Below are 21,204 nucleotides of genomic sequence, written 5' to 3' on the forward strand. Positions count from 1 at the left end.
TTTCAGAGTTAACTAGAGCGAGAAACGGATCTGGGAGACAGAGATTCTTCTAAGCTACATGACATCAAGCCTTGCTGATAAACAAAAAGGAAAAAGAAATATTTAATTGGCAGACGACAAGACAACTTTATTACCACTACTACTACTGTCACTGTCACTGTCACTGTGTCATTTTCTTGTCTCAATCAGTTTTTAGTGTCACCAAATCGTAAGGAAACAAACGAAGATGCCAAGTTACCTTCAGAATTTGTCGTTTTAAATGATTTAAGAAGTTGTTGTAGGTTGTTTTTATAATTAAGATTCATCATTATGTTATCTTGGTTCGTCTCTTATTAGTGATGTTATTAGACAAACTAACTAAACAATACTCTTGATTGGAGAAATCATCCTACTAGCCTAACTGTATCAGTTTATTCATCTATCCATCTAGCCTAAATTTCTAGAATCAAGATCTAATGGCACTCTCCTATCTTGAAATGGATAAATGGTAAGATATAAGTAGCTTGTGTTTCCATTTGGCATATTATTTGACAAACCGGTAACTTAATTCTGAGCAATTACTTGGTCAACCCCAATTTTTTTCATATTTTACTACGGTCATCAGGAGGTTCTCAGAAAGCAAGAAACATATAATTCAAGGCCCGCAAGGCCATCGTACAGGTTGCCGAGCGATAAGAATGTTCAAAGTCCAAGCGATAACAGTGGCTTGCGGGAGACGCGCGGAAGGCCAGTTGTGACAGTACCGTTGTGGCTATGGCTAGTGGTTCCTCCGACAATCCTTTTCTATGTGATGGAACCTAACCTAACCTAACTTTTCTATGTTTTTTTTTGTCTCAAATACATCTCTAAGGCCAATTGTAACAGTACCGTTACGTTAGGTTAGGTTAGGTTAATTAATAACCTAACTTAACCTAACCTAACCTAACTTGACCTTGCGGGGCTTGAATTATATGTTTCTTGCTTTCTGAGAACCTCCTGATGACCGTAGTAAAATATGAAAAAAATTGGGATTGACCAAGTAATTGCTCAGAATTACCGACAAACCTAAGTATTTAAATTCATTGTTAAGCCCCTGAGCTGTAGATATTATTGTAAGACTAGATTACTTACGTCAATAGCTCATTGAATCATGAATTTCACTTCATGTTTCAGTACATGTTTCGACACATTGTCATCATCAGCTGAGTACTAACTAGTGAAGTTTTTATTCACCATATGGCTTCGTCATTGTTTAATTAAATAAACACCTAACACGAATACGACACGACACGGAACATATACATTTACAACACGTAAAGCTTTAAGACATGCAGGCCTGCTCAAACAAAACACACGGTCACGCCGCGGGTCGGGACAGGAAGCCATATGGTGAATAAAAACTTCACTAGTTAGTACTCAGCTGATGATGACAATGTGTCGAAACATGTACTGAAACATGAAGTGAAATTCACAATTCAATGAGCTATTGACGTAAGTAGTCTAGTCTTACAAAAACCTAAGTACTTAACTTATAACTTACTTTATCTGATTCTTCAGTGCACAGTTGATTGATTAGCCTAAGTTAGAGAAAGGCCTTATTGAACCCCTTAGTGATATTTTGGTTGGCCTATAACAATCACCCTAGACTGTTTTCTTAACTGAACACATTAAACCAGTCCAGGCCTATTAAGGTAGATGGATTGACTTCTTCGATACATCAAATAGAGCTTTTGTCCTATTGTAAATGAGGTGTTATAAAATCTGATCACATAGCCTAAATTTAACTTAAGTTACCGGTACCTGATAACCAGTGTTTCCTTATGGTATATTTTTACCCCAACAACTGGATTTCTAAGACCAAGCACAGGGTTAAAATGGCATAGAGAATGAAACAGATTTTAGGTCTTGACAACTAAGGCTAATTAATATTTTTTTGCAAAATCCTTCCTAACTAAGTTATCATATAAGTTATGGAAGAAGCTATTATATGAAGTTATGTGGTAAGTTACGGTAAGACCAAGACTCGAGACCAATTTAATTTTTCATTTTTATGTCTCCAGGGCCCAGAGGCCAAAAACACTAATGGATTCGTTAAATTTTGTATGTATAACTTACATGTTTAGGGCTTAGGCTATCTGGCTATCTTAACTTAGGTACATGTCCGTGAACACATCGTTAGGCCTAACTATAGCAATTTCGATCAAATTTGACGTGAAAGTGTAGGACAGGATCTAGCTAGACTTGAATGAATTTGCGAACCAGCAAGATCGGATCATAGGATCAAGTGTCAATACTGTGAAATAACCATAGTTTGGTCAAGGCAAGGTTCTAGGCCAGAATTTGAAATGTAGAATAAGGAGAATAGCAGCTAGCTTACCTTGAAGAAGTGCAGGTAGGCCATAGAGTATCCAAAATTTTTCCCATGCAGATTTTAACCTCACTATCAAATGTCACTTCATATAGTTGAAATTCCAATCAGGAAAAACCGGCATGTCAATTGATATCCATTTCAATGAGTTTTTAAAAACGTCAAAAGTTTAACTTCTTCACTTTGGAGACAGCTGGCTGTGACTTTGTTATGACGCCCATGGGGCGTAGTCCAAGGGAAATATGAAAACAGGAAGATTTTTTAGCGAATTTCCCTTTAGGGAAGTAGCTATTACCGTAGGTGGCATGGTAAGACATAGGCCACCATGTTCCCCCCCAAATTGAGCACTGACTAGGCCTACTAGTTTTAATTTACAACTTAACGGTTTATATGTGCTAAGAACTAATTGTTTTTTTCAGGTTGTCTGACCATGCCTCGTGTGAGGCAGAAAACAGATTCATTGTTGAGTTACTCAACACAAGGTCATATGAACCGAGGACATCGAAGAAATATGATTTACTATCAGCGAAAATCAGAGTGCAACTTAAACAGTTTGAGACAAGTGTAAAGAATCTCAAACTGAAGCTAGAAGATGATTTTACACTGTATCCTTTCGTAGATGACACTTTCTTTGATATCATTGACAACTTAAATAATCATACGATAGACCTTATTAAAAATGCTTATAACCATAATTGGCCATTTTAATGTATGCATATTTGACCACTAAATTCAATATTACAAGTTAATGATAGAAGAACATTTTTTAAATATTTTTCATAACCTAAAGTAACCAAACTAGGTTCTCTTTTACGTGGATCTTTTTCAACTAAAAATTGTGTACCAGTATGGTACCATTGAATAGTCAAAGACGGTACCTACTATCTAGACGTCAACTTGAACACTGAATAAACAGGTAATACTTTTGAATAATCAAAATAAAATATGTTCCTACAAATATTACAATCATTATTGGATCAACTACCACTTACTTAATTCTATTGCATTACTTCTAATGACTCAGTTTGAGCCAAATTTGAACAGAGATAACTTTAAAGCCTCATCAAATGTTAAATAGAACTATTTAACATTATAAGGAATTGTAGTTGACAGAGAAAACAATTATTGAATTAATGATTAATATTTAAAACTTCTCAGCCAAACCTTGACTTTGATAACGACAGAACTCACGGTGAAAAGGAGAGAAGATATCGACTAGTAGAAAGCTTGGAAAGCTCTATCATCCAGCTGACTCAGAAGTTTAATTCCAGGTTAGTTCTCAGGTGTTTTCCTTGCCACTCATAGATTAAGTGTAAGCTTACTGATATGATCTTGAAATTTAGATTACAGATTTCGGTTCTTGGTTTTTTTCTTATAACTCAGTAATTGATTCACGACTACACTATTTACAATCTCGACAAACAATGGCTTCTAGAGTTTTGGGATGGCTCTCTACCCGTAGGTCCTAGTAGTAACATTAACTTTGTTTACTACTTGTATAGTGCACAGCATTACTTGTATTTTTGACCAGCATTTTTGTTACAAAAAAGGATGTGACAAAATTGTCTATACTTCAAGGTAAAAAAAATAGTCCTAAAACCTTAACACTAAAGCATCTGCTGATTTCCATACAAAGCATATGCGATTTCCTTTGAACTCAAACCTTGTTAATTGAATACCGGTAACTGATTAATAGATCTGGGGAAGAGGAAAGACGCAGTCTGATGGGAGCAGTTGGTGAACTTCAGTCTTCAGGATGGGCTTCTGATGAAGAACCTGATACAGCTCCTCTACTGCAAAGCAACAACCAGATCAGAGAGCATCAGCAAAGACTTATGAGAGGTCAGTTTTACGTATTATTTCTAAGGCACTTTTAGGAATCACCAACAACTCTTAGCGGAAAGTGATCCAAACTCCTAAAACTTTGTGGATATGTTGGGGTTTGACTCGCCCCTCTTCCAACTCTTCCAAAGTCTGGGGTGTATGAATTACAAGTCTAGGCTAGTAATAAACGCAAGACTTGTATGATTTAGTAGCCTCAACAGTGGCCAGCCAGTAGTGAAGCAATTAAATTTAAATACACTTATTCTAGACCTATTATAGTGAAATGTGCTTCATTCAATATTCATTATTAAATATCCCTTTATTTTATAATTTTTCTGTAGGACTTTAGAACAATCATAATAGAGAATATCAGTGTCAAAAAAAACTTAGGTATTTTAAATACAATTTTAGAATTTATTTAATGTAGACTATGACAAATAAATTTTAACATGATCAATGAGCTTAAAATCTGGCATCGGAACACCTTGTTGTGTTGGAATAAACTGTGTTTCTTCTTACTAGATTACCTAGTCAATTTCGTTACCCTCTTCTTTATTTACCAGCCTTCATGTTGGCACTGCTTTGCTATTGGCTGGTTGCCTTGAGTTTGGTTTGTTATATTCCCTATACAGAAAAAATGATTTTTTTTAACACTCAGGAGTTTAAGTTAAAATAATTACTGTGAATGTTAAAACTACATTACATGAAATTGTTTTTAGATCAAGAAGATGGACTTGAAAGGCTTTCACAAGTTATTTCCAGACAAAAAGACATTGCCCGTACTATTGGAAATGAGGTGGACTACCAAAACGGTAAGTTTTAAGTTGAAGCTAAACTTATAACAGGTAACAATAAATGCATTTGAATAAAAATAACAACAAAATTACTCCTACATATTCAGTGCTAGTATTTAATGATTTGAAGTGCTCTATATGCACATTCAATTCTGCTTTGCCTCAGACAAACCCTTTTCGATAATTAATGTAGAATAATGACTGAAAGGACGAATTAAACTGGTAAAATTATACTTTTGTACTGTAGTGGTAACACAGATTTATAATTCTTGTGAAGTGTGTTGTGTCTTACTACCGTATGGTAACTATAGCAGGTCTACGTTGTTTGAAGATCATTTTTGGTGATGGTGAGTTTACCATCTAAATGAAGTGGAGCGCAAAATGCTGAGAGCAGAGTGCAAATAAGCGATTTTAATGGCGGTTCGCTCCACTTTTTAGGAAAACATTACCATTAAATTACCTCAAGGAGAGAGGATAGCGGATGCCGCACTCGGCGCTCCGCTTCCGTACCTAGGAAAACTCTCATTAACAGATTATTGCAGGCATTTTCTTTTTCATACTTAGTAAAAAACTAAGTTTTCCCATTTTGGGATCTGGAATCTGAGCCCATCCTCAGGTAAAAAAAGTATAAAAACATTACAAGAATAGTACATAACCCCAGTTGAAGCTACAGTAGGCCTAATAAAAAAATTGTTTTCTTACAACAGTGCAATAAAAGTTTCTGGCTAGATTACAGCACTCATATTTTAAGAGCAGCTATTTAGGGGGAAAAATTAGAACCTCAAAACATATGGAATTATCAATTATTTAAGATAGGGATGCTCGAGTGCATAGTCACTCAAATGTTAGGACAAAGGGTGATATTTTTGAAACCACAAACATTGAAATTGGCTAAATAATTTTGTTGTAGAAGTGTAAACAAAAAGTAGTCTGGGGACAGCACCAGATTTTACTAATTAGCTTTAATCCCTTGCTGTTGTTGAATTCTTCTTGTCGTGGACAGTTATAATCAATGCTTGGTTGTAAACTATGCTTGAATGCTTGGTTGAATTTGGTTGATTAAACCTGAAATTCATCACCCTCCTCTGTCCCTTACTCTTGAGTGCTATATGCCTTCTACTTGTGACAACAGCTACAGCGGCTACAACTTGGGGAAATGTGACCTCCCCGCTGCTTTTATAGCCCTTCAGGAAGCAGATATGGGATTTATTCACCAGCCGATCTCAACTGATGAAAAGTTTGATCTTTTGGAAAGTTCCTTAGAGAAAATCGTCAAAAATGCAAGTCCGATGAAGAAATTTGGTATCTCACGCTTCCCTAGGTGGTTTAATGATGACCTAAAAAAATGCATTATTGAAAAGAAAGCTGCGCATGCACGTTTCAAGAGAAGTTTCAATCTTGTCCATTATTATGAATTCTCAAGGCTGAGAGATAATTGTAGGTCGCTGTCTCGTGAATGCCACATTCGATATTTATCCAATGTTCAATCAAACATATCTTCTAATCCACGAGCTTTCTGGGGACTAGTTAAGGCTCAAAGAAATACTCCTGACATGCCGTCTAGTCTGCATTTGGATGACGAAGTAGCCAGTGACACAACAAGCATATGTCAGCTGTTTTCCAGTTATTTCAACTCGGTCTACTCTCCATCGTCACGAGTTTCACCTAGCTTTAGCTATCCCGTCTTCGATTCTCTCTGTGTCATAACAACCTCAACTGAAGAAGTTCTCAGCAAGCTTAAGAATCTGGACACTACAAAGGGAGCTGGAATTGACAATATACCGCCATCTATGCTTCATCACTGCCGATCTCTCTTAGCTGAACCCCTCACAGTGTTGTTCAACGAATCACTTAACAAAGGAATCTTCCCTAGCTCTTTAAAGTCGGGCTTTATCATTCCTTTACATAAAGCAAATGATCCCAGCGACATACGGAACTACCGTCCAATCACTATTCTGCCGGCAATTGGCAAAGTCTTTGAAAGTATCGTGGTAGATAGACTGAATCCTTTTCTATCCAAAATAATCCATCCTTCCCAACATGGCTTTATGAAAGGCAAGTCTACTGTCTCCAATCTCCTGCTCTTTCAAGAATATGTCTTGTCTGCCTTTCGCAAGAACTACCAAGTTGATGCAGCCTACATTGATATGGCAAAAGCCTTCGACAAGGTCGACCATACAATTCTTGTGTCTAAGTTGCTGGGCTACGGAGTGGCTGAACCTCTTTTGTCATGGATTTCTAGTTATCTTCAAAAACGTTCTCTTGTCGTGAGGATTGGTTCTACCACTTCCACTCAGTTCTCACCTTCTTCAGGAGTTCCACAAGGTTCTTTGCTGGGACCTTGCCTCTTCAATGTTTTTGTCAACGACCTACTAGACAATTTAACTGTAAAGGCCTTACAATTTGCTGACGACCTGAAGATTTTCACTACTGTGTCTACACCAGAAGACTCTCAAGAAATTCAAAATAGCCTTTCTGAAATTGAGGATTGGTGTGTCAGGAATAACATGTCTGTAAATCCCAGTAAGTGCTCTTGTATAACCTATCACCGCATCAAATCCCCAGTCATGTACGTATACTCCATTTCTGGTACATCCATTCCACGGTCCCAGTGTATAAAAGACCTAGGCGTTATTTTTTCCAGCGACATGGGATTTTCTGGGCATATAGATCACATCAGTAACAAAGCAAACAAGATGCTTGGTTTCATAGCAAGATTCTCCAGAGGCATCGACAACCCTTCTGCTCTTCGCTCTCTGTATTGTTCCCTTGTGAGACAGCTAGTGGAATATGCAAGTCCCGTGTGGTCGCCTTACACTGTTGGCAATAGGACGAGACTGGAGGCTCTACAAAGGCGTTTTCTTCGTTTGGTTGGTGTCCGGCTGGGTTTTGCCTATCTTGATGTGCCTGTGGAGGAACTGTCCAGCAATCTGAACTTGTCACCTCTTGCCCTGCGACGTGACGTGGCTGATGTTATTCTTCTCTGGAAGATAGTCAATGGTCACATGAACTGTCCAGATCTCCTAGCTGAAATCGACCTCAGAGTGCCTACAAACACAAGATCTCGAGATCTGCTGGGTCGAAGATACCACTCAACCAACTTCGACTTCAACAGTCCTTTCGCAAGGTTTACTCGCCTGGGAAATCGAGTTGCGTCTGGGTGTGACCTGTTTTTCGATGGACTTCAGCAGGTTCGTCGGCAGGCCTCCTCTCTTCTTCTTTCTGGGAAAGACTAGTAATTAATTTATTGTTGTTTGTTAATCTTTATTTTCTGTTGTTGCTATGTTAGAGTATTTATTGTTGTTTGTTAATCTTATTTTTTTGTTGTTGTTACGCTTTGGATATTTATAACCTGTTATATCTTTGTTAACTTATATTTATCATCAAATTTTGCTTACCTATTTTGTTGTATTCAACCATCATGTTTATCTTTGTAAATTGGCTGCTGCCGTTGGAAATAAAATAAAATAAAATAAAATGCTAATGTACGCTTGTGATCCTGTTACAGAACTGGTGGACAACATTACCAACACGATGGATCGGACAAACGTCTCCATACAACGAGAAACTTCTCACGTTCAGGTCATCACCAGGACGGACAATACGTGTGGTAAGATCAGAAGTTTATGTTTAGCCCTGTATTATTTTATGGAACCTCTTCGGTTAACCCAGGTTTTGGTTAACCCGAATTCGGTTAACCGGGGTTCTACTGTAATTAAAATGTTCAATTTGAGCTGAACTTAGTGAGTCATGTCACCTTGGGATGATAAAGAGATTGTCCGGATACATTTTATTTTAGCCTTATGAACTGTCCAAGGACATAGGAATAGTTTAGTTTAACACGTTCGCTATAGCTTGCTACATATATGCAACGCTGTGGTCATTGCTACAAACCGAGACATACATGTTAATATTACACATAGATCGGGTGTCACTTGGTCAATAGTACACACAGACCACGAGCCAGTGATGCAGTAAAGTAAAAAACAGTTTTGCCAACTACCATATGAATAATCATCATATCCACACACCAAGTGATGCACATATCCGACAGACATCCCTGTAGACCACTGCAGAGAATCAAATAGACCATTACAAAGATATAAGCTTTTTAAAAACATTGGGACACCGTTGCATAAATGCGATGTAAGTCTATGGGTAGAAACCGGCCGTTGCATGTGTGCGTCTCTGGTCCATATAAATGAAAAATGTTGTACTATTGCAGTAGTGAACGAGTTAATCAATAAAATATGCTAATGCAATCAATATTTATATTCAAACTTCACCGATATCAGTTATAAATAGATTAATTTATTTTTGTATGACAATGATGGTGTTTTATTTTCTAGGCTACTGGATTGTGATCCTGTTGCTGTTTGTTGCCATCGTGTTTGTCGGAACTCTCTAGTAAAGTTCCAAGACATGCATTCCTGTGATATAAAGGTGCACCCAACATTTGCTGTGTGTAACAGAACATTTTTATCCTATTAATAAACAGTGTTAGAACTGTTAATGATATTACTGCTTGAAAATATTTTATTTATTATACTATTACTACTGGTAATTACTTAATTGGTCTAAGACGTAGGGATCTACTTAATGTATATTTTTGCTATAAAACTGTTATGAAGAAACCAAATTGTTTACTTGTAAGTATACTCGTTATGTCTGTTGTATTATTTTCCTCTTGAATATAAATGATTTAAGTTTGTCAATACAATTGCATTACTTGTATGATAAAGCCTAAATTTTCACTCTGAAATTAAATAATAACTGAATCAGGGTGATAATTTTACCTATTGAAACTACAAAGTTTTAATACAATACAATATAACTGCTGTATCACAAAGTCAACTGTATCATTACCAAGTATAGTCTGTTCAAAGGAAAGTAGTCCTGCTATGCTATGCCTACTTTCTATGAAGGATACTTTTAATTATTGGTGCTTTGTATCTAACCATTGTTAGAAAAGTGCTTAAATTACTCAAATTGGTACAGCCTTTATTTAATTGCTCCTTGTTGACTGTTTGGTCAAAACTGTAAAGAGTTAAAGTTTATTTTTACATTACAAATGAATTTATTCTGTACAAACTTTCTCTTAAAAATTATTTTGGAAACTGTCATTTGCTTTTATAGTATGCATAGGCCCTACATCCTACACTAACGTACTAAACTTGCAGGCACACACTCAAATCCCAGTCAAAATATAGATTAGATAAGCACAGGCTGACCTGTTCATCCCTAGTTTGGACCAAATTGAGGTGGTTGACTGATCCAAACATTATATATGTCTCATATCATATATGCTACCTCAGTACATTGTTTTTTTCCAACCAATGAAATTGCAAGATAGTAACAAAGTCACCAACACCCAACCCATCAAAAGTAAACACATTTTTAATATCAAAACTATTTATTGACTAATAGGATTCATACAACAAATGAAAACAAATATTATACATGTAAACAAAGAAAATAAATCTTCATCCTTATTCTAAAAGTACAATACACATTATAGATTCTTCAAATGTTATTTGTGCGAATATGAGTACTGAATGTTTCACTTGTGCTTTTATGCCTTAAGTAGTAAACAATAGTAGCCTAAATTAACCATGTGCAAACATGCAGTCAAAGTAATAATTTTGCGTGAACACTGTTAAGTACCTACACATAGAAGGTTATCCACACAGACCTAGGTTTTCTCAAGGCTATCTTTAAGAGTTGTTAATAGCACCGAGTTCTGGCGACGGCTTATCGAACTGTTTGTCGGAGCAAAAGCAGATTCATCCAGTCTGGAATGGGAACAACATACGAGATAGTAATTAAAGTATTTTCTAAACGCTTTACTAATAAAGTACAAAGCAATCGGATTAACGCAAGAGTTGAGAAAAGCCAAACAAAATCCAAATATCCTAAAAACATGCCAGAACATGTTGTAGTCGTCCTTCCAATTTGGATTGTAATAGACCCACATCAAGAAAAACCTAGTGGGGAAGAAGCAGATGATGAATATTATCACAAACGCTAACACCATAATTGCTACTTTTTTCCGCGCAAGTATCTGAGTTGACTGGCCTTGGCCACATTCCCCTGGGAGACATCGCATACTCAAGACCAAGTGGTGAGCCATCAACGAGTAGAAGAACCCAATGACGATAATAGGAATAAGGTAATAAATGAGAAACTGAACGGTAACCATTACCTTACCGTGTTCAGGAGACGGAAAAGGGGTGCAAACCGTAATCCACGACTTATTTTCTTTTATGAAAATCATAGCGCAGTGTGTGAAAACCATAGCAGGAATGGCAAACGCGAACGAAACCCCCCAGATGGCAGTGCATGTTATAATAGCCAACGGTTTGGTAGACATGTGACGACTCATGGGCTTAACAATCGCGCAGTAACGCTCTACACTGAGAGCCGTCAGTGTGAAAACTGACACTCCGGTAGAAACGTCTTTAGTAGTTTCGGATATTACGCAGATCCGCTCTCCCCACGGCCATGACTCAAATGTGTAAATGATGGAGATGAATGGCACACATGTAACAATGACTAGGAGATCTCCGAGTGCAAGACTGAAGATGTAAATGTTGGGAACGTTCCTCATGTTACGGTGGCGTAAGAAAACTACGATGAGCATTCCGTTGCCGACAACTCCCAAGATGAAGATGAGGGCGAACACAGCCGGGACGAGGTAGGTCTCGAGCCTCATCCAGTAAGGGGTCCAGTCCTGATGGTTGGTAGCACTGAGTGTGTCTTGTGTCGTGTTGGTATCGTTGAGTGTTGTGTTGCCCTCCATGTCTGAAACAGGTACACATACACTGGTACATTATATTTGTGACATGTTAGCTATACCGCTCTGCCTGAGTATTGTGGAAGGACTGATAAGTTACAAAACATGGTTAATGTCTCCCTTGACTATCTAGTTTTAGTTTAACTGGCGGAGTGACAGTTTTTCAGTACTTATCAATAGATTCTCAGGTGTCAGAGATGTCAGCTTAACATCATACAGTTCCTTGTATACATGTTCCAGATACATGTTCCTTGCTTGAGTTAAGGAGGGTCAGTAGCATTTATCTCAACTAAATTCAAGAAAAATAACTAGGCAAATTTCTTAACTACTTTGAGGAGATATATCTGTGACTTATTTCTCGATTGAGTTCAAGAGATGTAGTTATTGATTGAGTTTAGAGGATACAACAGTCAGCTTTGCAATTATACACTGCTCTTATACGGAAACAACAATTATTAACATATTCATGGACCTATCTAAAGCTTGTTATAAACACAATATGTTGGTATTGCTCAATTAAAAATAATAAAATTATTCAAACTGCCTCAGAAATTAAAACAATAAAATATGGAGTACCTCAAGGGTCTATTCTAGGGCCATCGCTATTTTTGTGCAATTTAAAGGAAATAAGCAGTGCCCTAGTATGTAAACCCAGAAGTGAATTGTGCCTGTATGCTGACGATGCTAATTTAATGATTTCCTCTCCTACACTGGAACAAACAGAAATTTCTGCTTTCCTAGAACTTGGAAATTCGGCCAGTTATCTGGTGTGCCAGAACCTAAAATTAAATAAAAAAAAAAAAAACAACAAATTTTATCACATTTAAATTCAAATTCAAAATTCTCTTTATTTGTTCACAGTACCTACAAGTTTTTATACAATGAATAGCGTCAAATAATATAAAGATGAATTATGCCTTACTTATCGCTAAAACAATCATTATCTTTTCAAAAAAAATGTTAGCTTAAGAAGAATAAACAAAACAAACAAGTTTTTTGCATTTAAAACACTACAAAATAAAAATTCTAATCACCCAATAATAATGTATGACTCACAACTTATTGAGCAAAAGACTAGCACAAACTTTTTGGTCCAACAATAGATAAGAATTTGAACTGGAATGAGCATATAAAAAAATAGTTTCAAAAATCAGCTCTCGGATTTTAGCCCTTAAAAATTTTCCTGTACTTTGATGTCAAAACTTTGAAAAAAACATTTACTTTGCATATATTCATTCACATATTTCCTTTGGTATCCGTCTATTTGGAGCAACAACTCAAATCAATCTAGATAAAATATTAAAACATCAAAAAAGAGCAGTGAGAGTAATGCTCAGACTAAATTACAGTGTCTCGGCAAAAGAGCACTTTAAACAGCTAAACTCTAACTGTTTATGGGCAATATATTATTTTGATTCAATTTTTTTCCTGTTTTACTGAAAATTGCATTGTATGAATACACATGATGATAAAGACAGACTTTAGAATACAAAAATTTTTTTTTTTTCTAAGATTTTATTAACCGATCAGCATTACATTGCTATACAGGTTAGGTATAATACAAGAAAGACAAAAATAACATTATTAATTACATTAACATAGGTAGAGGTCAGCTATGGCTAGCCCCTCAGGCACTTATTGTCACTGTTTTAGCGGGTCGGACTGTAAAGGCACTGTCCACCAATGAAACACAAATGGAAAAAAAAAAATTGTTATAACAAAACATCTTGAGGCAATCTGGGTTTTAGTCGGAGTCTCTGGATTTCAGAAGGTTGGCCTGTGTTATAAAAACCAATGCTGCTGGTTAATGGAAGTTTTGTAAATAATTTTGATGTAACTTTCTTGATGAAATCTTCTATAGGTTTTATTCCCAGTTCTAAATGTATTTGGCGGGTTCGAAAATACCAGGGACATTTTAGAATTATCCTTAAAACTTTATTTTGAAATGTTTGCAGTTTCCGAATAGAGCTTGATGAAGCAGTTCCCCATACTGGGCAGGCGTATAACAATAGTGGACGTAGAAGTATTTTGTATAGAAGGGTTCCATTCTTCATAGACATACATGATTTTTTGTTGATTAAAGGAAATAATTTTGATAATCTGCCATAAGCCAAATTTAATTTTTTATTTATATGAAATTTCCAATTTAACTTTCGGTCGAAGTATACACCTAAATATTTTATTGCTTGGTCAGGAGGGTTCCATGCAATCTGTTCACCTAGAATTTCTAAATTTGGAGGATCTAACGGTTTTTGGAGGGTAAAAATCTTCGCTTCACTCTTCGTCGGATTTATGGCAATTCTCCATTTTGTGAACCATTCTACCAAATCGTTTAAGGAAATTTGAATGTTATTGGCCACAACTTCGATGTCATGGTGTGTAGAGTAGAGTAGGGTGTCATCAGCAAACACGGCTGTTTGGACATGGTTTGACAATGGCAAATCAGAAGTGTAAATGTTATATAATAGAGGTGAAAGAATTGCACCCTGTGGGACTCCGGCTTGAATTGGTCTGGCAGTTGATAGGGAGCCATCAATATTAACTGAAAACGTTCTATCTTCAAGGAAGCTTTCAATAATTCTCTGTAGGTAGGAGGGGACTCCGAACTTTCTTAGTTTAAACAACAAACCATCGTGCCAAACACGGTCAAAGGCCTGACTTACGTCAAGAAAAACTGCAGCAGTATGACATTTTCTTTCAAATCCTTTAATGATGTCTTCAGAAACTCTTAAAAGTTGATGTGTCGTGGAATGGTGGGAGCGAAAACCAAACTGATGATGAGGTATTAGGGAAGCACTATCTACGTAGGAGTCTAGGCGTTGCTTAATGATTTTTTCAAACAATTTAGACAATGTGGGGAGGAGGCTAATCGGGCGATAACTATTTACTTGCGATGCAGGTTTTCCAGGCTTATGGATGACAATTATGAGAGAATGTTTCCACATTCGCGGGAAGTATGATTTTGTGAGGCAGGCATTGAACAGAGAAGCAAGGAAAGCAAGTCCTTTTCGTGGTAGATTATGTAAAATAATGTTAGGTATTCCGTCGTGTCCAGGAGTTTTCTTGATTCTTAGCGACATGATGAAGTTAGAGATTTCAGATGGAGAAGTATATTTAATTGGCCGTTCCACCGTGATAAGTGGACAGGAATTAACTGTGGCAACATGAGCTGAAAATTCAGGGTCTTGAAATTCATCATTTGGACGAAATGAACGCTGATAGTAATCGGCTAAAACATTAGCTTTGTCCGTTTTGCTTTCATATACCTGACCATTGTTTATTAAACTGGGTATTGGGGTGCGTTCTTTCAATATTCGTTTAGTTGCGAGCCATAAGGAATTGTTGTCATCAGAGGACAGATTTGATACATATTTGTTGTAAGATTCGTATCTGAATCGGTCTAATTCCCATTTGACTCGTCTAATGAGCTGATTATATCTTCTGCGAAAAGAAGGAGTTCTGTAGCGTTGCCATAATCTTCTATGTCTATTCTTCAAATTAACAAGCGACAGGATGTATCGAGGAATCGACAAAAACGATTTGTTAGGTTTGAACTGACGAACCGTTGCTTGTTCTACTGAGAGACGAATGGAATTGACAAACAAATCGATAGCCTCATCTATTTGGGTTTTATCTTTTAGTTGGCGAGGAAGGAGAAAATTTTCATGAAAGCATTCTTTAAACTTTTCCCAGTCGATTACCCCTTTAATAAGTTTTTCGTTTGGAAGTTCTATTTCAGGTGGTTCGTCAAATGAAAGAATGACTGGTAGATGATCGGAATCAAGGTCAATTAGTGGTGTCATGTGTGTTGGGTGAGGCATATTTCTAAACAATCCAATGTCTAAAATGTCTGGCCTGACATTGTGGTTAAATGAGTAATGAGTAGGTTCATTTGGGACAACAATTGATACTCCGTAGGCAGTAGCAGCGGCTAAGAGTAGTCTTCCATTTGGATTTGTCTTCAGGCATCCCCAAGCTACATGCTTACAGTTTAGATCGCCCAGTAAAATAGTAGGAGTATTATCTGAAAAGAGGTTTTCAATGTACGTTTTTGAAAATTTGTACCGTGGAGCATGATAAGCAGAATATAAAATAATATCACCGTTGTTTATTCTTATTTTTATGGCTGTAATTTCTAGGTTATTCATGTGAGGTAGATACAATGAGTGATGAGCAATGTTTCTTTTAACCGCAATGGCAACTCCGCCAGACGCTCTAGGCGCATCCCTGTCTGATCTGTAAACGAGATAACCTGGAATTGTAAATTTTTCCGTTGATATCAGATGGGTTTCTGTGATACAAGCAATGTCAATTTTATTCTGAGCTAGAAAAACAATAAATGAAGAACGCTTTTCCTTCAAACCATTCGCATTCCAATTAAGTATTTTTAAGTTATTCACTGGGTGTAAATTATAATCCATTCTGGAAAATAGATGATACTAACTGAGAGATGAACGATTTAATTTGAGGGAGGTAAGGTTTAACTAGAGATAATAGTGATTTTAAAATAGGGTGAAGAGAGTCGTGTTCTGAGTTTTCAGGTTCAGGATGGGGAGTTTGTGTTTCAGTACGTTTATGTTTCGATCCGTTTGTAGCATTAGCATACGTTTTTGTGTGGGGTAGCAGAGTTTTCGCTTTGAGAACTTATTGGAGGATCGCGGTTTTTGGTTGGCAAAGCAGGAAAATTACTACTGGAGTTGTATTGAACTTGATTATGGCTGATTTCCGTTTGATTGGTTGTTGGTTGATTTCTTTTGCTGATTGCTCGTGATTTAAGGCTGAGGTAGTAAGGGCAACCACGATAATTAGCTGTATGCGACTCATTACAGTTAACACACTGGACTGGATCTTCTCTCTTTTTAGGACAATCTGAAAATAAATGGTTTCCTGTACATTTAACACAACGGGGATCAAGTTTACAATAGTTTTTAGTGTGTCCATAGCGTTGACAGCGAATACACTGAGGGATAGATTTAGACTTTCGCTTTAGTTCAATCTGAATTTTTGAATGGAAAATAAATTCAAGGCCAAAAATGTCATTGCCAGAGTCGGAGTCCTCGAGCTCGATTGCACAAAGAGGTATTGGATATTTATTTTTGTTGTATAGTCTAGTAACTTTAAGAACTGGCAGATTCATTCGTTTAAGTTCCGTGTGAATTTCTTCGTCAGAAAGGGAGATTGGGACGTTCCGCATTATGACAGAGAGACGTTTGTTTTCAGGAGAACAAAAAGAGTGATATTGTACTTTTAAATTGTCAAAATGTGCTGTTAGTGCACGAAAGTCATCGGATGAAGACACATTTATTTTGATGGTACTACCTTTGTTCACAGTAAAATAATTTTGCGTTAAGACTTTGTCAAGATCTGCGATCAAAGCTTGATAATTGTTCGAGTCATGAAGAAAAATGGGTGGAATGCGAGATTTATCAGAAGAGTTAGGAGATTCGTCAGTTTCGTCATTGTCGGTAGTGGATGCTAAAGGACTAAACCTGTTTTGTATTACTGTTTTGTATCGCTTCGTAGTGTGTTGGAAGTTGGAGGATGATGATTTAGCTTTCTTATTGGATACTAGTTGAAAATCACTTGATTCACCTTCTTGGTTGTTTTCTAGTTCCATTGTGCTAACTTCTAATTGGTGTGATGAATTTGGGAGGAAAATTTTGTTTGGTGGTGCCGATGAGTCGTCTAAAATATGATGCTTACCATTGTTGACTGTAGAGATATTTTGACTTGTTGATGCGTAGCTATGGTCTTCATGATAGGTTAGAATTGGAGGTTTCAAGACAGAGTTCGTCCCGTTCATTTAATGTGTTAACTTATATGAAATTTATTGAAAGTCCGAAAGAAACACACAAAAAGTAACTAAAAATAGAAAAGAAACACTTCAAAAGAAAATCAAAATTATTTTAAAAAGTAAAAATAGGGAGAGCCTACACAGAAGTGAACTTGAAGTGACAAATACAACAGTACAACGAGAATACAAAAATTAAAAATAAATATTTTCAGATTTAAGGTAAACCAATCAAAATTCAGTCAACAGCAAAGTTACAAGAGATAAAAATTTGCAGTTGATGTCTTTAACTTCATTGATTCATTTTACCCAAGAGATGAGACAAATTAGCTTTACAACAAATGAATAATAATTTTTTTTTTCTTGACGGTTGGAAAACATTATTTTAAAATTTAAACTAGTAGCGAATAATATAACGGTGTGGGATGCCAGCAATGTTCCATTTCTTATATTTGTTTCTTTTATCATCTAACGCCATTCCATCTGAAATGTTTTTGTTTTGTCGGACATTTCTGTTGATAGTTCTCTAAAAGCTATTTCACCACCATTGTTCAACTCTCTTTGCTTCCTTCGATAAAAGTAAATAAGCAAAATTTTTTCTTACGTACAAAACCCTGATCTTAACAACGGGTTTATAATTAGAGGTTTTAAAATAACTTTTAGTGAATGTAGGTCTCATAGTAGGACTTGGACCCGGAACCGATTTACTTTTTCGTTTTAATGTCCTCAGAGGCCAAAAACACCATCCGTTCAAATTCATATATATGTATAAATAATCCAATTTTTATGGAATTTTTTACAAACGTGTAAACCTACATCTCTTTGAACGAGTTCGTGAACCAGCATGATCGGACTATGGGAAGAGGGGTTTATGGGGAGGAAAATGGGTTTTCCCATTTTTGACCCTAAAACCACAAAATTTTACAATTTCTTTCCAAACCATTTGGTAGAGCTTAGGGAAATAAATAATTTTGTATATTGAAGCGGTGTTGTACGCCTGACAGTTACGGAGATATTTCAAAAAATTTTAAAATTGTTATTTTTATGAAGAATTAATAAACTGTTGTAGCTTGCTTGTTTATGGACATATTAATGAAATATGGAAATTTTGTTTACTTCATACTAAGTTATCAATGTTAAAAAAAGAACACACCTTATTGTCTTCCCTGTTGCAGCAAACCTCATTAAAATCAAATGATAATTAAATAGGAAATAAATCTGACGACTTTAAGGGAATAATTTAGTGGAATTCTAGCAAGGTAGATGGCAATTCACTTAGTCTGCAGGTTTGCTGTGACGGGTTATTTTTAATTTCTAGCTATACAAAGTTTGGTACAGCAGCTATAAATTGAAGTCTGCTTTTCAAAATAAACATCCATAACCATTATGCTTACAACTGGTGTACGAAAACACTCAAGTAACTTCAGTTTTGATGGACGCTTTATCATTGGTTAAAAATAAAACAAATACCACACCGTCTTGTTCTTCTACTCGAGAATCTGCATTGCATTGGAAACTGGCTGAATTGATCAAATTATTACAGCAAAGACCGCTAGAATAAGTAAAAAAAATAAATAAAAATATGTAAGCAAATTATGGTTTGAAAATAAATATATTGTAAAGCGCCAATGTAAAAAAATTTAACAAATTTCTTTACTTTAATTTTATTTTTAAAAATAAATGTTGTAATGGTTAAAACTTGTAAAAAATACCAACAGAACTTAATGGTCTAACTATCACTACTAAAAACCGGAGATGATAATGTAAAAAGAGATGAATTGGTCACAATATATTGTAATGTATTGCAAAATTATATATTTTATTTTTCCAAACACATTTTACTGTGAGTTCAAACATTTACGAGTTGCAAAACAATCTAAAAATCTTGATTGAAAAGGGAAGTCAACAGTGTTTAAATAACACCTGATTAAATAAACCTGTCTACAATAGTCTAAAACTAGTCTACAATGTATATCATTAACATCTGTTGTAGAGGCGCATGCAGAAAAATAAATTAAGACATTTGGAAATCGCTACATGTCGTGTAGTTTTTATACAAACAAAAACCAGAGTCGTGAAATTTTATTTTTATGCGTACTGTGCACAATGAGTTGTATAATTGTTTATCAATGAGATATTCACAAACAAGTTTTTTTTTGTTTTAAAAATTGAAAAAAAAATATTCCGGTAAGTGTAGTGTAGGTACTCTGAGTTGACTAGATACTCGTGTATGCCTCCTGGCATCTGATTATGCAGTTAGAGTGAAGACATCAGAATGGCCTCATTATTGACTGTTAAGACTTAACATCATTAGGCATGACAAAAATTACAGATAATCCATTCTAAAGCTTTTGAGATTTTCAGTCGATGCAAAAGTTCACAAGTTTTTTGGTTTCCACCTTCAACTCTTATGCTAATACTATATTTGTTAATTTGCAGAATTCTTATTCATTTTCTAATTATAGTTTGCTATACACTTAGATTTTAACAGATTTTGAAATAACAATGGACATTTTTTGACATAATGAGATTTTTTTGTTTTTAATTTACCATATTGAATCTTTAATTTTAAGCTGTCATCAGGTATTATTTCTTTTTTTTAAAGTTGGTTGGATTTATAAAATATTTGTAGTCAATATCAAATATTAAATGCATATTGTTGTTCTGTATCAATAAAGTTAAATAATTTTGTCAAATGTATCATATAATGCTTAAGGAAAAATATAAAAAGTTTTAAACACCCTCCAATATTACAAAACTTAATTTATTAGTTATAATTAGTAATAAATAATTTGATAGCAAATTAGGAAACTAAATACTAACCTTATTTCCAAAAAAAGTTGAGCTCTTACCCTCGCCTCAGTTGAGGTTGGACTGAACTATCAATACACACTTCTCTGTCTCCGTCTCTTTCACCAGTATACATAACACTCAACAGCTAGCCCAGCCTAACGATTTGCCCAGACAACCCAATGGAATAAATTGGACGTGTACAAACCTTTAACGTAATCGCCACTCATATTCCTCAAACCTTCAAATAAGTTTTTGGGGTCGTGTTTTCTCAAGCCTAATTGTAAAGATAATACTGTTTAATATTTTCATAATATTACAGTCTACTCAATGTAATATCTGTGTAAGAATCTGTTGGTATAAGTAAGAACATTTAATTGTGAACTAATATGATTGAACTGCTGTATATATTTTGGGAATGAGGAAAAAATTCACCTTCATATGCCAAGTTCTAAAATTAGTTTTTGGTGAATCAAAACTTAATTATTACGTAATTTTCTAATTTGTTTTGTAGTTCATGATGTATGTGTCAGAGCCCTAGAAATTGGACTTTGAGAATGTAAGCTCAAAAATACATAGGCATAATCTAAAATTGATATAACTCTGATAAACAAACAATAATGTAATTTCAATCTAAACCAATTCAAAAACCCATAAGATTGTTTAAAGAAAATCTGAATCTTTTTAGTAAAAGTTCCTAAACTTTTTCACTCAGCAAGTTTTATGACTCGGATTATTATTCAAGTTAATAATAAAAATGAAATCAAATTTCATTTCATTATCTGATTGCTATTAAAGGACGTATAGATATAAATGAAATACGGTATTTTAACCATTTTATAAAACATAATTTTGCTAAAACTGT

The 21,204-nt window shown here is 35.4% G+C and overlaps 2 protein-coding genes across 2 annotated transcripts; one reads left to right on the plus strand and one right to left on the minus strand.

Annotated features, from left to right (window-relative positions):
• Window positions 1-150: 150 nt before the first annotated feature.
• Window positions 151-9,643, plus strand: LOC129002830 (syntaxin-8-like). Its single transcript, XM_054430910.1, has 7 exons — window positions 151-487; window positions 2,767-2,952; window positions 3,532-3,618; window positions 4,044-4,189; window positions 4,891-4,983; window positions 8,474-8,575; window positions 9,315-9,643. The coding sequence occupies exons 1-7, from the start codon at window positions 456-458 to the stop codon at window positions 9,371-9,373; spliced, it is 705 nt and encodes a 234-aa protein (XP_054286885.1). The 5' UTR covers window positions 151-455; the 3' UTR covers window positions 9,374-9,643.
• Window positions 9,644-10,657: 1,014 nt separating this feature from the next.
• LOC129002262 (neuropeptide CCHamide-2 receptor-like) lies at window positions 10,658-20,418 on the minus strand. Its single transcript, XM_054429940.1, has 2 exons — window positions 20,373-20,418; window positions 10,658-11,766 (listed from the first exon to the last, which is right to left on the minus strand). Exon 2 carries the CDS (start codon window positions 11,762-11,764, stop codon window positions 10,658-10,660), a length of 1,107 nt encoding a protein of 368 aa, XP_054285915.1. The 5' UTR covers window positions 11,765-11,766; window positions 20,373-20,418.
• Window positions 20,419-21,204: the final 786 nt, after the last annotated feature.

This window comes from Macrosteles quadrilineatus, unplaced genomic scaffold, assembly GCF_028750875.1.
Source record: "Macrosteles quadrilineatus isolate MER2022 unplaced genomic scaffold, UCM_ALF_1.0 Scaffold_9__3_contigs__length_116548681, whole genome shotgun sequence".
NCBI lineage: Eukaryota > Metazoa > Arthropoda > Insecta > Hemiptera > Cicadellidae > Macrosteles > Macrosteles quadrilineatus.

Excerpts from the sequence above, each read along its gene's own strand:
- LOC129002262 (XM_054429940.1), bottom strand. The coding sequence starts at position 11,764 with ATGGAGGGCAACACAACACTCAACGATACCAACACGACACAAGACACA.
- LOC129002830 (XM_054430910.1), top strand. The coding sequence starts at position 456 with ATGGCACTCTCCTATCTTGAAATGGATAAATG. Across the intron at positions 4,190-4,890 it reads TCAGCAAAGACTTATGAGAG|ATCAAGAAGATGGACTTGAA; the intron begins GTCAGTTTTACG and ends AATTGTTTTTAG. Across the intron at positions 4,984-8,473 it reads TGAGGTGGACTACCAAAACG|AACTGGTGGACAACATTACC; the intron begins GTAAGTTTTAAG and ends ATCCTGTTACAG.